The 15,420-nt window shown below is 37.8% G+C and overlaps 1 protein-coding gene across 13 annotated transcripts in view; it reads right to left on the reverse strand.

Annotated features, from left to right (window-relative positions):
- Window positions 1-357: 357 nt before the first annotated feature.
- The window catches only part of UNC79 (unc-79 homolog, NALCN channel complex subunit), a 110,193-nt gene continuing 95,130 nt past the window's right edge, over window positions 358-15,420 (reverse strand). For 10 of the 13 annotated variants that reach the window (XM_030484006.1, XM_030484010.1, XM_030484011.1 and 7 more), the window contains 6 exons: window positions 12,503-12,678; window positions 10,582-10,768; window positions 9,031-9,228; window positions 6,767-6,844; window positions 2,491-2,532; window positions 358-1,793 (listed from right to left, as the gene is read on the reverse strand). In XM_030484006.1, coding sequence (XP_030339866.1) covers window positions 1,593-1,793; window positions 2,491-2,532; window positions 6,767-6,844; window positions 9,031-9,228; window positions 10,582-10,768; window positions 12,503-12,678 — 882 coding nt within the window. In that variant the 3' untranslated portion in view covers window positions 358-1,592. Of the gene's footprint in view, window positions 1,794-2,490; window positions 2,533-6,766; window positions 6,845-9,030; window positions 9,229-10,581; window positions 10,769-12,502; window positions 12,679-15,420 lie in introns of those variants that run through there. The other 3 variants (XM_030484004.1, XR_003991095.1, XM_030484008.1) reach the window with 3 other exon arrangements.

Raw genomic sequence — 15,420 nt, forward strand, 5'->3', positions numbered from 1 at the left:
TTAGATTTTCTTTTGGATATACTGGTCCATATTAAGCTCAGACTCTATTAATGTGTGATTCTGAGAAGGAAGGAAAGCCAAATCGGTTAGTCTCCACTGAAAACACAAAGAGGGGCATCTTTTAAGCAAACTAGCATGCTTTACTGTCACCTGGTTGGTTGGTTAGTTTTTGAGGCTTTGGGGCGTTTTGGTTTGGTTTTAAGGCATAATGGTACTTTCATGGCCTATCTGCAAACATTTGCATTTTTTCTTTAGTAAATTTACTGAAGAAATACTGACCTTTCAAAACAACTAAGCATACTTTACAGGTATGCCTTTTCACTTCCAATCAGGGAGGAAAAACATTGATTCTGAGAGTGCTAATAAAGACTAGGAATTTAATAGCATTCTAGTGCACAACTTAAATGTGTATTTGTTATTCTTCTAATCGGTGCATTACAGGAATAAATACAGAAAATGCAACTGTGATTGCACAGATTTGAGTATTAATTACAAGAGGTGGTAAATCATGGTCTCTCAAGATTTTCTGTAAAATCCACTGCCTTAATTGAGTCTCCTTAGATTCTCATTGGCTTTGGCTGAGTCCCTTAATGATATTAAAATCCATCTGTTATTAAACATCATGTTTCATACAGTATGCAAATGCTTTGATTCATAAATATCATTATGAAAAAGTTCAGGTCCAATCATATCCTCTTGAAGCCTGCAACATAAATTCTCTAGAAATCAATACGAATAGGTGTGGGATATCCATTTTTAATTGCAGTGTATACAAGTATTGACAGAAGAATACGATACAGTAGTCACAAAATTAAAGAGGCTTCTTTGAAACCTACAAAGAAGAGCAGCACGGAATCAATGAAGTAAGTAAAAGCAATATTTCAAAAAATAATAAATCAGACTTGGCAGTTTTGGAAAACAGTACTGAAGAAAAAGACAAACGAATCAGCACAGTTTAACAACCTAATTTCTAAGTGCACTTTATAATAACTCTCCTTACAAGCTGCTGTTTTCCCAGATGATGACAAAAAGCCTCATTAGAAGATCACTGTTTTATAGTGACAGGTTTTATTGCATTGCCAGCTGTGAATTTAAAAAAAAAAGACAGCCCCCCCCCAAAAAAAACTCCTATAAAGATTCCTAAAACCCCTGTTTTCTTTTGTTATCATCAAAAAATAGCAACATAGCACTTCCATATGTTTGTGAATACCCACAATTCTATTAAAAAAAAAAAAAGTTAAAGAAAAGTGATTTTTGTCTTAGCTTCAAAAATAATATAAAGAAACATTTAAGAACAAGATATTTCAATGATCAGAGAGATATGTACAATGTGATAGATTTAAGTCCAATCCTGCAAATACATGTTCATGAATGCAGAGTTAAGAACCTGTTGGTCCTAAGTAAGTGTAATTGAAGACTGGCAGGATCAGGCTTTTAGCTTCACCCATTATAAGCTTTTCCACAGTATGTCCTAGGCTAAAAAGTATAGATACAGTATATACTCTGTATACCGATTTATACAAATGGTCTTTTACAGCTCTATCCCTGTTATTGCTAGGCTGAAAGTGAACATTTGGAACAAATTACATGAATCATAAAGGATAAAACTGAGACGCAGCTTCTGACGACTGAATTTCCACTTGGGCCATTTTAAATTGGGTACACTGTAGCCATTTGCGGAGCACAGATGAGCTATTGTTCATTTGTCCTGACCCCTGTAACATCCTTAGGCTGTGATGGTTGACATTGCTCTGGATGGCTTGCAGGCGAAGCTGGAGTCCAGCAGATAAATGCTGTTAAAATAATGCAAAACATTCAGTTTCTTTCCTTTACTACATATATGAATACAGCAGTTTGAAAGGTACTGGTCGATGGCCAAGGAAAGTTCCTTCACTGCCCCAGTGTCACACTTCTTTCTTCAACATCCTGCACTGCAGTGTTGCCATGAAAGGCAAATGTGCTTACAGAAACAACTCCACACTGAGACCAACTCCATCACTTTTATTCTCATCACCAAAATCCTCTTGACTGGCAAACAACACTCACCCACCTTGCTCTCTCTTACAAATAGGGCCAGCTGGCACAGTTTTACCCAAGCAAGCAGGCCCAAAATATCTATCTGCTATAGAAGCCAAATCCACCTCCTGTGTTAAGAGTCCCAATCCTGACTTGACAGGGGACTCTCAAGCCTAAGACAGCAAGAAAACTACAGCTCAGGGAACAACCAATCTCAGTGAACAGGGAGGAAAGGCCCTGGCACAGAACCTGGTTAGGAAAAAGTGTTTCAGAAGGGAAAGGGAAAGCAGTACTGATTACAGGATAAGTATCTTAGCTGATGATGCTCTGTACATGCTCATATTTCAGACTTTCATCTGGATACACTAATATGATCTGTTTTCAGAGAGTTTGGAGAGTCTGGATCTTATTTCCAGAAATTAGAGAAACATGTAATACTAAGAATAGAAGGGTAAGGTACTAGAAACAACTTACCTTTAGATTTGACTGGATCATTGGCAACCACATTGGTATGAGCTGTAAGAAGAGAGGTATATTTTATTATCATACAAGTGACTGTAAACATGCCCCAGTTACTGTGAGACAGAGAAGGGTATATCTAACACATTTAGCTATCCAAATGGACAAAGCCTGAACTACAAACCTCAAAATGTGGTTATTTTAAAATGATACCCCCTGATGGGGCAGGTAAAGAGGTAAGGAAGCCAGCTTCCCTTATGTGTAGCTTGATGAATCACCAGTAGCAATTACTGATATCCTGTTTAAAGCAACAATGAGGCTAACAACATAAAAACTTGTTAAAGGAAATAACTTCTTGTTTTCCTTGTAAGGGTGTTTCTGTATGTGCAGGTGACGATCCTGGAATAAATACAGTGAACATTTTGGATGGTGAGGTATACATCAGGAACTGAAACAACATCCAGCAGAAGTTGCTAAAAATAGCCCAGATATTTAAATGGTAACCAGCATTTTATAAGCTACTAATCACATCAGTGCTTCACTGCAGGCCTGTAGGCCTGGGAGCAGGTGAAAACTATTCAGAATGACAAGGTGAGGAGGTCTGCGAATCTGTCACCTATGATTGGATTGATACATATTTCAGTCCTTCAGAGAACCTTCATTTCTGAGTAAGTACAACATGACAAGCTTATGCCTCATAGGGAGGCATTTCTAGCAGAAGTATTCATGTTCTCCAATACTAATTTAACCACTGAGGTTATTGTTCTAAAATGTTCTTCCAAATGGCATTAAAATTTTCAATTTGCCAATTATGCTACCGGGAGCTGCAAGTTAAACCTAATCACTATTGACAACATTAGATAAAGTGCTGTTTCCCTCATGCAAGGAATGACAGTTTTTTCAATTTCAGTGCTCTCTTGCTGAAGAATGATACGCAGCCCTGTCAGGACTGATTACTTAATCTACCACATGGAGAACCATATTCAAACCTCAGCATTTACAGACAGATGAATGCTAGAACAGCTGGAATGCAGCCAGGTGCAACAGATGTGCGAGTTCTGTACATCCTTCCGTGGGCTCTCACACTAAGAAAGTGCTTAATAAGACCAGTGACCACAAGTTCTCATGGTTTTTTTGGAGGAGGGAACAGGTAAGCATACTGAAAAGCCATGTTCTAAGCCCCACTGCTATCAACAAAACATCACCGAAAATTTCACCCAGCATTAACGGGGTTCCTTTGGAGCTAGGCAATGATGACAGGACTGGCGTCAGAAGTACATCAAGCAAGGAAGGAAGCTAGGCAGAAAATTCAGGGTGCCCCTCTGCATCTGAATCAATTCAGTGGACATCTTTAACAGTCAGCTGAGAGAATCAAGCACTTCTCACAGCAAGTTCATCTGGTCCCAAAGCAGGTATCTAAAATAGATCAAGATGAATCATGTCCAAAAATACCTGTTTCTCTTCACTAATTATAAAGGGCCCTCATGGAAACTAGGTCATATTGATATTTATGTTGTAGAGGTCTAAGGTTAGATACAGATCATTGTCCTCCAGCACCATTTCTGTCTTCCAGGGGGTGGACACATTTAGCAAAATGAAACCTTCTGCTGCAGGCGCAAGCAAGCAAACCTTTCACTGACATCTGCCAGTTAGACAAATGAGACAAGGAATTTTTATTGAAGCACTTGAGTTTTACTACCTAATCTCCAGCCAGCCTTTTCTTCACAAAGGAAGAATGCATAGAGCTTGTTAGAAGGAACAGCTGCAAGAACAGAGTGCTGTCACACACTGTCAATTTTTATTTTTTTTTTAATTTATATTTTCAACAGAATTATACTGATTCCAGTGCAAGTTTTGATGGAAACCAGGGGGAGAACAGGTTGAGCACTGGCTCCCCAACTCTGTTACCTGCCTGGTTCTCTAGAGATCTACCCATCAGCTGTTGGAGCTGCCTAAACCCCCTGGTTCTCTGGAAAAAACATTGTGGTTACTGAGCTGCTCCCTTCTCTACTCTAAGCTTCCAAATTCCTCAGATATACATCTGATGGTCAGACAGAACTGTAATCAGCAAAGAGCTGGTCTCCATCATCAGTGGCTGCCGTGGGATGGCTAGTTTCCCAGTTCCTTTGACATAGAAAAGCCCAAGGAAAGCTGAACACTTTCATTTCAGCCCTCTTAAAGCAGAATGCTTCTCCTCAGAGGACAATAAAATGAATTAAATATATATGTGGGTTTGTGTGCATCTGTGAAATATGTGTGTGTATATATATCTCACTCCAACTTAGAAAGAAAAATAAATACATAACAGTTGAAAGAAACTTCGTTTTTGTCACCAAACTGGTAAAGATAGTCTAACATAAGATACAAAAAATATTCTCTGAGAAAACAGACTATGGGAAGCAATCAAGACATGTCTCAATTCTATCAGCATGAGTTTAATATAATAGCAAACACAATAACAGGAGAGGAAACCTCACAGCACCAACACAAGGAGGAGATGAAGGAGTACTTATCTCAGGCATAAAGAAAGCTCTTCTTTCAGTGAATGATAGCTGAATTGTTTACATCTCTTTCTATTTTGTTTCAGGGCCTATTTTCCTCTCAGTTGTCATACAGAAAATGGCCACCTAAGATAGCTATCCCATAATCCGCTTAGCATCACATCACATGCAGCACCTTCACATCATGGTGCATTACATATATGTGTGTCCTCAGTCATGCAATCACTTCATCAACAAATGAAGTTTTTGCAGCACCTGATTCCTTAGGTGGAATAAAAGGCACTACAGTAAGCACAATTCTATGAATGACAAATGATCAGGCTTTATCAGGGCTACTGTGTTCAGTTCCAAGAGGAAGTCATTGGGAATTACTAATTCTGCCAAATGAATCTCTGAGAGAGCGTTGAGAATGTTCTGGTTTAAAAAAAACCCAAACTATCTCTCACTACACTATATTCTTTTCTTCAGTGAAAACTAAACCTTGTTTGAAAGGCTTATATCTAAAATAAAATTTAGAAAAAAAGGTTAATGCACAAGATAAAATTGTTTCATTATCAAAGGCAGGGCAATAAAAGATTGTCTAGAATAGAACAAGCTACCCCCAAAACTGCCCAGTCAACTAATATTCAAAGAATTGTAATCCTTGCAGCCTTCTGAAGTAGGAGTAAGAAAGCCCAGATCATCTTCACAGCTACTGTCTCAAAATTGATCTTTTCTGAATCACAAAGATGTCACCCACTTCCTGGTTCCTTCTGCCTCTTTGAAGGACTTTAAACATACAGTAAGTCTTTCCCCAAATCAAGAGACTTACTTTTCAGATCTACAAGAAATATTCTTACAATTAATTAGTTTTGAAAAAGAAAAAGAAATCATAACCTAGGACTAGAAATCCTATAACGCTATCATGTATGTATATCGTTCTTGCATGATTTCACTTTAAGGCTAAGTAAAGGGGATTTTGTTACTCAGATTCTTCTCTTCCATCTCCCATTCACTGCACATGAAAGAAAGCTTAATACCGTAACTGAATTTCACAGGTTTATGAGCTTGATTTTGTACTAACAACTATGTTCTTTGATTTAGCTTATTATTGATATATACTAACAAATGTAACTCCCTGAAAGCATTTGTTTGAATTGTGACAGGAATTTGGTGCTAAAGGTCTCTCTTTTCACAGCTTTAAAAACATTCTTCATCCTTGTCAAATTCTGGGCATCCTGGACTGGCTGAAAGAGAAGCCCATATGTCTTCCAGGGACAGCCATGATCACTTTAACATCCCTTAGTGCCCAAGTTTCTGTAGTGAATCAAGTCATTACTGACTCTAAATCTGTATTTTCACAATGAGCGTGAATACTTTCATGCTAGTTGACACCAAGACCTTCAGTTTTAGCTACTTTATTTTCAATTCCTGCTTGATCACAAAAGACTAGAGTAAAACAGCAGTCAGAATTTTCCTTCATGCCAGCAGCAGAACTAAAACCCAACATATTTCCATTAGATTCACAGTGTATTTAACTACTTGATTTATTGATATTTTTTGTGAAAACTCCCTTCAGAATAATGCAATGGGAAAACATGTAAAAAAGACGTTGACTGGTCTTTTTACTAGAGAGTTTATTTTTTGTTATGCTTTACTAGTTTTTATTCCTGCAACAGCATTCAACCTCAGGTCCCTCCACTTTCTCTCTTTTTTTTTTGAGTGGGAGGGGAAGCAGAGGATGATATGTCTGGAAATAACAATAGACAGGCAACATCATTAACTAAATATTCATGGTGTGGTATGCCTACCTTTACAAAGATAGTAGAGTTGCATTCCTGTAAAGCCTCCATTAAACTGATCACATGCAGGCACACCATTTCCACCATCTGGGAAGAGAGAGGGAAAATCAAGCATAAAACCAAATTAGTGTCCAGCATAACAGTGTTGCAAGCTAAGCCAACAGTCTCTAAAAAGAATCTTCCTGTATTTGCTTAGCAGTAATACTGAATCACTAGATGTGCATTTATTAACCACTGACATATAAAATTAACTATTACATGAATACCCAAGGGATATTTTTCTTTCTTAATTTTTCCCTTGATGCAACACCTATCTGTTAAATATTTCAAAGTGCTCCAGACATTTCAATTCAGATCACACATCAAAACAAGTTGCCTTCAGCTTTGCTCTTTTCAGACATCATAAATCCTTTGACATGCCTTTCTGTGTAGCTCTCATCAATCAGTGTGCCAGAAATTGATATCTTTATTTGCTGAATCTTTGAAAATTAACATATTCACAAAACCCATCTTTTTCCCCCCATCAAAAGACAATTTATTGTTCTGAACTGGCAGCTAGTCCATAATTCTTCCATTTTGTACTATGAATTGTGACAGATGCAAACATCAGTTATGTGGTAGTAGACAGCATTTTATGTTTTATATTGTGTAAATTCATAGGTTCAAGACAAATATCCTTAGCTGGCAGTGAGTATTTACAGTGTCTGTCTGAACTGTGTGTAAATTCCCCTTGATAATAATAAACTTAGCTTTTATGTAGTGCATTTCATCTTCAAAGCGCTTTACAAACACTAGCTAATTAACCTCACAATGCCCATGTGAGACAGGCAAGTATTATTATCTACATTTCACAGAGCAATAGCTGAGGCAGAGAGTTTAATAACTTGCACTAAAGCCACATAATGAGATACTTTCAGAAAAAAGGACTGGAACTTGGGACTTCCAGGTCATATTCTTGTCCTAAGGCTTGACAATAAGCCTTTGTGTCTGACTAAACTACTGTCTAGTTAGAAGCGTTATGCACATTTCCTGTTCATTCAAATGGAGCTTCCATGAACTACTGTTCCCAACAGTGGTTTGTCAACCACAGAGACATCACTAGATGTCAGAGGCTAAAATACCATTTAAATACAACTTAAGTGGTACTTGCCTGATAAGGACAAGACACAAGGGAACAGTAACTGGTTCAAAGACATTCAAGTGCAGCATGCAATTACAATTCAAAGGGCAAAGGTCCCTACCTGCCTGGGGTGGAAGATGTTTCACGTGGGGAAAGGGGAATTACAGAAAATAATTTCCATGTAGGTAGCAGGTCTCCATTTGAAAAAGTAAAAACAAAGAATGAAAATCCCAAACCTTAAGAGCACTCAGCTTAGAGGACTGGGCCACATATAAAGAAACTTTCTCCCTCAAAGCTAGTATCAGGTTCTCCAGAGTCGGAGCCACTAGTTACCATCTCAGTAAAAAAGTTTTGACAAGTCATGACAGAATTGTCATGGCTTTCTGGGAAGTGGGAATCACAATATGTCTTGCCTATCAGAAACAAGCTCTCAACTCTAAGCCTGCAGGCACAGGGAATCATTAGTCAATGGGAAGCAAAGGTAGCACCTATGAGAAGGGTGATGGAACCCCTCTGGGTTCTTATGTTACTAAGCTGCTCCAACAATAGTGAGTAGTTGAGATAAACAAATGCTTACAAGTTATGTCCAGAAAATGGTCTGGACAATTTCTGAACAGAGTGACTTCCCTTTCAAACCTTATCTCTAGAAATACCTCCTTCAAGTAATTCATTATCCAAAAAATCTTTCCAAAGATATTTATGTAGCTTATTTTTCATGAGTAACCAATGGGTTATGAATAGTCAAGTGTCAGCATTTGCATAGTTTTTCACCATTACATGGTTACAAAAATATTCAAATGGATATTCACAGAATTATCCTAAATCACTTAGTTGCTCCTGTTAGGCAGAGTCAGATGAAAGAATAGGACCACTGTGAAGGGTAGGAAGATATATAAAACGAGACCCGATGCAGGGAGCCTTTAATACAACAAGCAGTGACTCTAGCTCTTGATTCTGTTTCAGACACATTCTGGCTAGATCCTGTTTCAGACCCACTGCAAGGTTAACCACTATTAATTAGCTTTCCTTTTAATTTCTCAAAAGCATTGAAGTTACTTTATGATGTTATTCATAGTCCAATGTATTCCACTGAAACACTGCCAAGCCCTCTGAGTTCAATCTATACTAAATCTGTACACAGCACCTAACTCACCACTTTGTTATGTGCCATTAGCTGTAGGATGCTAGGTGTCACTCGGCTCCAGAACTCCAGGGCAGTGAGGATTGCTGTAAAGCTAAATTCATTCTGATTCTGGACTGTTGGAGCTACTGCTGTTTGTTCACAATATACTGTCCAGAGCTGAGCAAATATAAATGCATGGAAGAGGGAACACATGTGCAGAACAGATGTCTGTAGAAATAGAAAATAGAGGAAAACGTTTATTTAAATAAGTGTATTGAGATACAGTGCAGAGGCTTCCATCAAAGCACTGTGCAGTCTTGCCTCTCACTTTCCCACACATTTCCTTCTCACTAGGAACGGGAAAGTCAAGTGCACTTGATAACATCTTCTCTATGTTTAAAAACTGTTTTTATATTTCCAGACTAAAAACTGCATTTGCAAACACACATCCCCAGGCAATCTTAGTGCATGGCATTAGGGTCAGTCGCTTTAAAGGGATTGTTAGTTTTGCAAAACAGCTACTCAAGACTAGTTCTGAGACTTTATTGATGGAAAAATCCACCACAGTCTGTGGAAGGCCTGGAGGCTCTGGCACATATGACTCCATGTCAAAAATATTGCTAGGGTAAGTCATTCAGATCACCTGAGAGAAAGGCAATTATACAAAAAACATCATCTTACACATCTTCTGTTAATCTGTCATCCATTTCTATCTTGCTGGGACAGAACTGTTCACAGTCAAGGGAAGTAAGTTTTGAAAAGCTAACAGAGAATTCATTTTGTGTACTCAAGCATGGCTCTTTGCTAACAAGTGTTATATATGACAGTGTCTGTGCTTCCAGGAGTGCTGGATATTAACTAATTCATTACAAGAAAGATGTTCCTGGTCTGAGATGTTTTCTCAGTTTGCAAGTGCAACAGTGATTCACGCTCTCTGGCAGTATGACTGCACCAAACATTGCAAGGGTTGCTTGGTAACTGGAAAGAGGTATTTGAAAGAAGGCCAAATAAATGAATGGGAAGCACCAGTGTCTTGGCCGGGTGAGAGGAAAGAAAGGTGGATTTTACATACAAGATAAATGAGTGAACATTCTGCTTCTGTTGCTAATAAAAATCTGGTTAGTGTCAAAGAGTGCTGCTATATCTGTGTTAAACTGCTGTCACAGATGGCTTATGATTTGCAGTGACTCTTGAACCACCACTGCTTGTAATTAACTTTTGATCATAACATTATTTATAGGCTATCCAATTCTACTATACAACTAGAATAAATAATATTCTGAGCGATTTGCCACAGAGATGTCCATTGCTAAAGCTTCAATTTGGAATTTAGTTTTTCCTTTCTCATTCCTGTGCTGAGATATTTTGAAATTGTTGAATCTCAAACTTAATTGTAGTAATTTCATCACCAGTTTTCTATGCATGAAGAGGCAGCTATGCAAGAAAAAACAGAGATTTCTTTCCCTAAATCCCAGGTTTTAATAAGGTTTTACCCCTTCTTTTTCCTTACAAAGAAATAAATGTTTGCAGTAATAAGGCCAATATATAACACATCTCCGCTTAAAACACAGAATCCCTTACCTTTGATTGCTCTGGAAACCCAATCAGAATGACAATAAGGTGGTCAGCAATTTGTGAACCCGCATCCAGTGGAATAGGCATGCAAGATGATGGAGAATTTGGACAGACAACATTGTGTGTCAGAGACCCCAGAAGTAACCAGGACAGCAAACGAATGTGTGATACACATTCTATGAACTCTTTGGGCCTGTCAAGAAAGAGCGGATTTTACAACGATGCTAAGGTTTCTGGTTTTCCGCAAAATATGGAGTCTCCTTGTGCACACGAGGCAGTCTCAGTGTGCTAGAGGCACAGATCATGGGTACAGCTTATGGGGAGACTAGAACCACACAGAACTTAGGGCACTTGACGTACCACTAACAAGTCCAACAGAGCATATTTGGTGGGTCTAAAACACAGTCTCTATACAAGTCTAAAACATTCACAGATTCACTGGTTCACTACACAGTGATTTTTAACATAGAAATCATCAGATGGGAAGTGTTTTGAAGTGGAATGCTCCTCTCTGCTTCCCTGGACAGCACACGGCTGACAGGGCAAGGTCAGGGAATTCTTCATTCCACAGGAAGCTCCAAGGCAGGCACCAAGCCTTACTTCCATTGTGCTCCACTTCTCCATCAGTAAAGTGGAGTTAATTTCCCTTTTCCTTAGCCTCTCCTTGGAGATTCAGACTGCATGCTTTTGAGAGCAGGGACTATGTTCTTTTGTGACACTTATGTATTCATCCACCATCTAGTGTAATCTCAAATTGTAAAGCAATGCACTTCTATAATTTAAAAATAAGTAACACTTCTCTGGTATCACCTTGACTGTCCCCTTGCTGCTACCAAGTTCAGATTACATATTCCTTTGAACTCACAGGCACAGGGAAAAAAAATTCTGGGTTTCAGTCAATAAATCACTATTTACTAGGCAACTCTCACTACTGTTTTTAATTTCTAATTTGATGTCATTGTCAAGGACTCACAGAAGCAAAGAGGCATTCCGTTAATTTATTTTTTTTTAATAGACTCTGACACGATGCTTTTCCTCAGGTAGGGTCTTAAAGAAGTTCACTCCCCTCAACTAAGAAGACACAGTCCTTTTTTTTCCATGTAAGAAACTAAAGCACAAGGAGGTAACAACTTTGTATTTCCAAAGCTAGGTATGCTCTACATGAAAGTACATGCAGATGTATTTTGGACTTGATAATCTTAAAGGCCTTTTCCAACCTAATTGATTCGATGTATCTACAGGACTGGAGCCTAAGAAACTTAGTCCCCAGAATCCTGGTTTGGGCAGGTAGTCTGGGACAAAACTTGGACAAGAATACAGGTTTGTTGAAACACAGTCCAATGGTCTACACTCAAAACATCTCATTTATTGTCACTCTAAGACAACGAACAGTATCTCCCCCCTTTTTTTTTTTTTATGATAAAACACTGCAAATTAGGATTTCTCATAGCAAAAAGGGATGAAAAAACTTGTCTTGAAGAACAGGATTTCTCTCATCTAACTTCAATCAGATGAAGTTAGTAATTTTATCATTATATCAATAGGCTGACACAGTTCTCACTCATCTGTACTCCATAATTTCAAAGGACTTTTCCAATTGTATTCTCGATAATTCCCGACAGATTTTCTATAATTCTAGGACTGATCAAGTACCTGTGTGCTTTTCACTGTCTTCACCTGGATCGAGAATCAAGTTAATTTCCAGGGTAACTCCAGTCAAGCCAATGAAGTTACCTCCACCGGCCCTTTAGCATGTACTTTAAATACTGCATTAATGGATCAAGGAGCTGCTGAACAGCTGTTACAACATTCCACGGCCATCATTCCCTACTGCGGGACTTATCTATGGAATCTGGCAATAAATGCAGAATTTTGTGAAGATTTCTAACTTATTTTAGTATTCCTTTTTGTGGAAAAGCATTCTCACCCTTGTTGCATTGCAGAAGGAGGATGGTAAAGCCAAGGCAAATATCGGATCACAGCTTTGTTGTCTCTGTGGTTTCCCCGGGTGATTTCCATAGCAGCAATCTGAGCTAACCCAACTTTCAGATGTCCACCAAACGTGTCTTCATGCAGTGGCTGTGAACAAGTCTTCATGTGACTCTGCAAGACAAAGATCCGATTTCCTACCCAAAAAGAGTATTTCACTTGAACTAAGTTCTTCCAGGCAACAGGGTATTCTATTCCATTACCGTTCAATTACTTTCTTAGAGGCTCTAACTGAGTCTATAAAACTACAGAATAAAGCTCAGAAATAGATCTTTTGTAAAACATCTCCAGTCCCTACATTAGTAGTAGCAGCTTTTTGATGCAAATCTTTCCACAGAGGGACACATTTTCAAGAGCCCACACAAAATATGAATTGTGCAAAATGCATAGGCATCTTTCACATCAGCAAACTTAACAGCTGATGAATGTAGACTACAGGTTGCATATTCAGACAGCTTAAGTGAAGATAAAAGAATCTACCAATTTAACTAGATAGCATCTGGGCAGGAAATGCCTTCCCTGTACAATATTCCATTTACATGTACAGAAATTAGAAAATTCACCAGCAATATGACTATGTTGCACTATTCAGTTACAAATGCCTTTAAGCCCTGGAAATAAAAGGACTAAACCTTTTACCAAGAAACATGCAGATATTTACCTGGAAAGATAATTTATTTTCCTGCTTTGTCAAGTCTAAGGAATGTGTCATTCGTGCTTCTTGCGATACTTGTATATTTCTAATTAAGCTAACTTTACATTACCTTCTGTTACTAGACTAACAGAATGCACGCTGGGTGCATTTGCATTTGCTTTAAAGGAGAGCCATATGCTTTGCACAAGAAAATCCAGGTCATCACTTATTAAATTACAACAACAGGATAAAAATCAGTGGACCAATAATGTCTTATAACCGGTAAGTATCTGACCCCAGCAACTTCAACTCTGAAAAATCACCTACTTGAAGTCTCTTTCAAGAGAAAAAAAAAAATTATGTACCAGGATGAATATCTAATGACTTTGTCATAGAGCCAGGTAAAAAGGATAGACAGGTATGTAGGCAGATACATTATATGTCTTCCAAAATGGGAGAATTTTCTAAGTAAAACCTTGCTGAGCTTTACCAATTAAAATGCTATCCCAAAGGGAAAAGAGATAATAAACTGAACAGAAAGAATAAACTGGAATGTGATTATCTTGCAAATTAACATTTATACCTTTTTTTATAATGCAGTTGCTAATACGCAGGGCTGAAAATAATTAACCTCTTTCAAAGACATGAAAATAAGACATTGGAAATGAATACACAACTTTTTAACTATTTCTGTTCACTGAATTTCTACAGCGTAGAAATTTCAAAATTTGAAAACCAAGATTAAACTTTCACTGTTTGGATTGTTACTGCTCACATAAATCATACAGTATTCTTTGTGCTAGTTTGGTAGGCCAGATGCTGTTGATAATACATACTCGTAGTAAGAAACTGTACAACTGGATAATCTTAAAACTCACTTCCTAGGAACACCTCTGTTAAAAAAACCCAAACAACATAAGTAAATATATTAAACAAGCTTAAAGAATTTTAATTCAATTGTTGTGAATTAGTTTAAAGTCCTGACTATTTGTAAACTGAGAAACACAAACATTTTAAACTATGTTGGAACCACTGAACAGGTTTATCTGGCCTGATTAAACCAGAACTGCATTTTAATTTTCCAAAGACAGCCAAAGTTTCTTCTTTACAATACATAAAATTAGGGTCATATTTGACTCTCTTATTACATTAATCTTGTTCTCAGATTCCTGTATTACTTGGCTAAATCAAAATAACATCACATTTTAAATCATGTGGGTTTAACTTAATTTTAAATGGCCAGACTACATATTTGGGAAGCTTCTTGTCTAATTTCAAACATGAAAGTGAAGAATTGGACAAAGTTTTAGTTCATGTCCCACCTATAACCATGTATAAAAATTTAAAAAAATAGTCCTACTGAACATAAGAAATTACCATCTTATCAGACTTAAGCATTTTAAGAGCATTCCTAAAAATTACACTACAGTTCAAGGGAGAAGAGGTAGAATAAAAAAGTGGAAATTGCAGAGAACTTTCTATAGCAACATTTTACACAGAAGAGCGTCTACCTGCAAGTATGTATAAATAAATTTTCCCCATTTCTGGTTTCAGGTAAGTTCACGTTTTATTGTGGAACTCGCAAACCAGATGTATCTCTCCTTCGTTTATGATTCATTTGCCTACCTATTCCAAAAACAGTTCTGAACTGTAAGCGAAATGGGTGAATAACTTTAAAGGATAGAGTGGGAAGGCAATCCAATTCAGCTGAAAATGATTAATTAAGTTTGTGCTTTGAAGTCAATTTCTACTCCAGCACAAAAGGCTGCTTCTCTTATTAGAGTATTTTTTTTAAACTCAATGGGATTCAAGGCATATGGCCAACAGGGAAAGAACTTAACCGAAGGGATATTTTGTCCAGTAAAACAAGGTTACTGTGAGTTTCAAGAGACATGAGTTTCAGTTTAGTTGGGATTCTTCTTCCTTTGTGGTAAGTATTATTAACTTGCAACAAGGTGTCCCCTTCTGGGGCATGAGGTAGGGTGGAGGGGACAGAGAGACAGTGAGCAAGAGAGTGTGCGAGAAAATAGTAGGGTGAAAGTTCTCCTTTCACTGCTTTGTAAGTGAACTCCAGTATCTAAATCCACTACAGGTTATCATTTATTCTGTCTTGCCTGCCGCAGAATGCTTGCATGAACTTGTGGCGTGAAACACTCCAGTGCATTTCCAGTAACTTTCAGCAGAGGACAGGTGCAGTAGTAGAGAAGCCCTTTCAGGGAAAC

The sequence above is a fragment of the Strigops habroptila genome, chromosome 4 (genome assembly GCF_004027225.2).
Source record: "Strigops habroptila isolate Jane chromosome 4, bStrHab1.2.pri, whole genome shotgun sequence".
NCBI lineage: Eukaryota > Metazoa > Chordata > Aves > Psittaciformes > Psittacidae > Strigops > Strigops habroptila.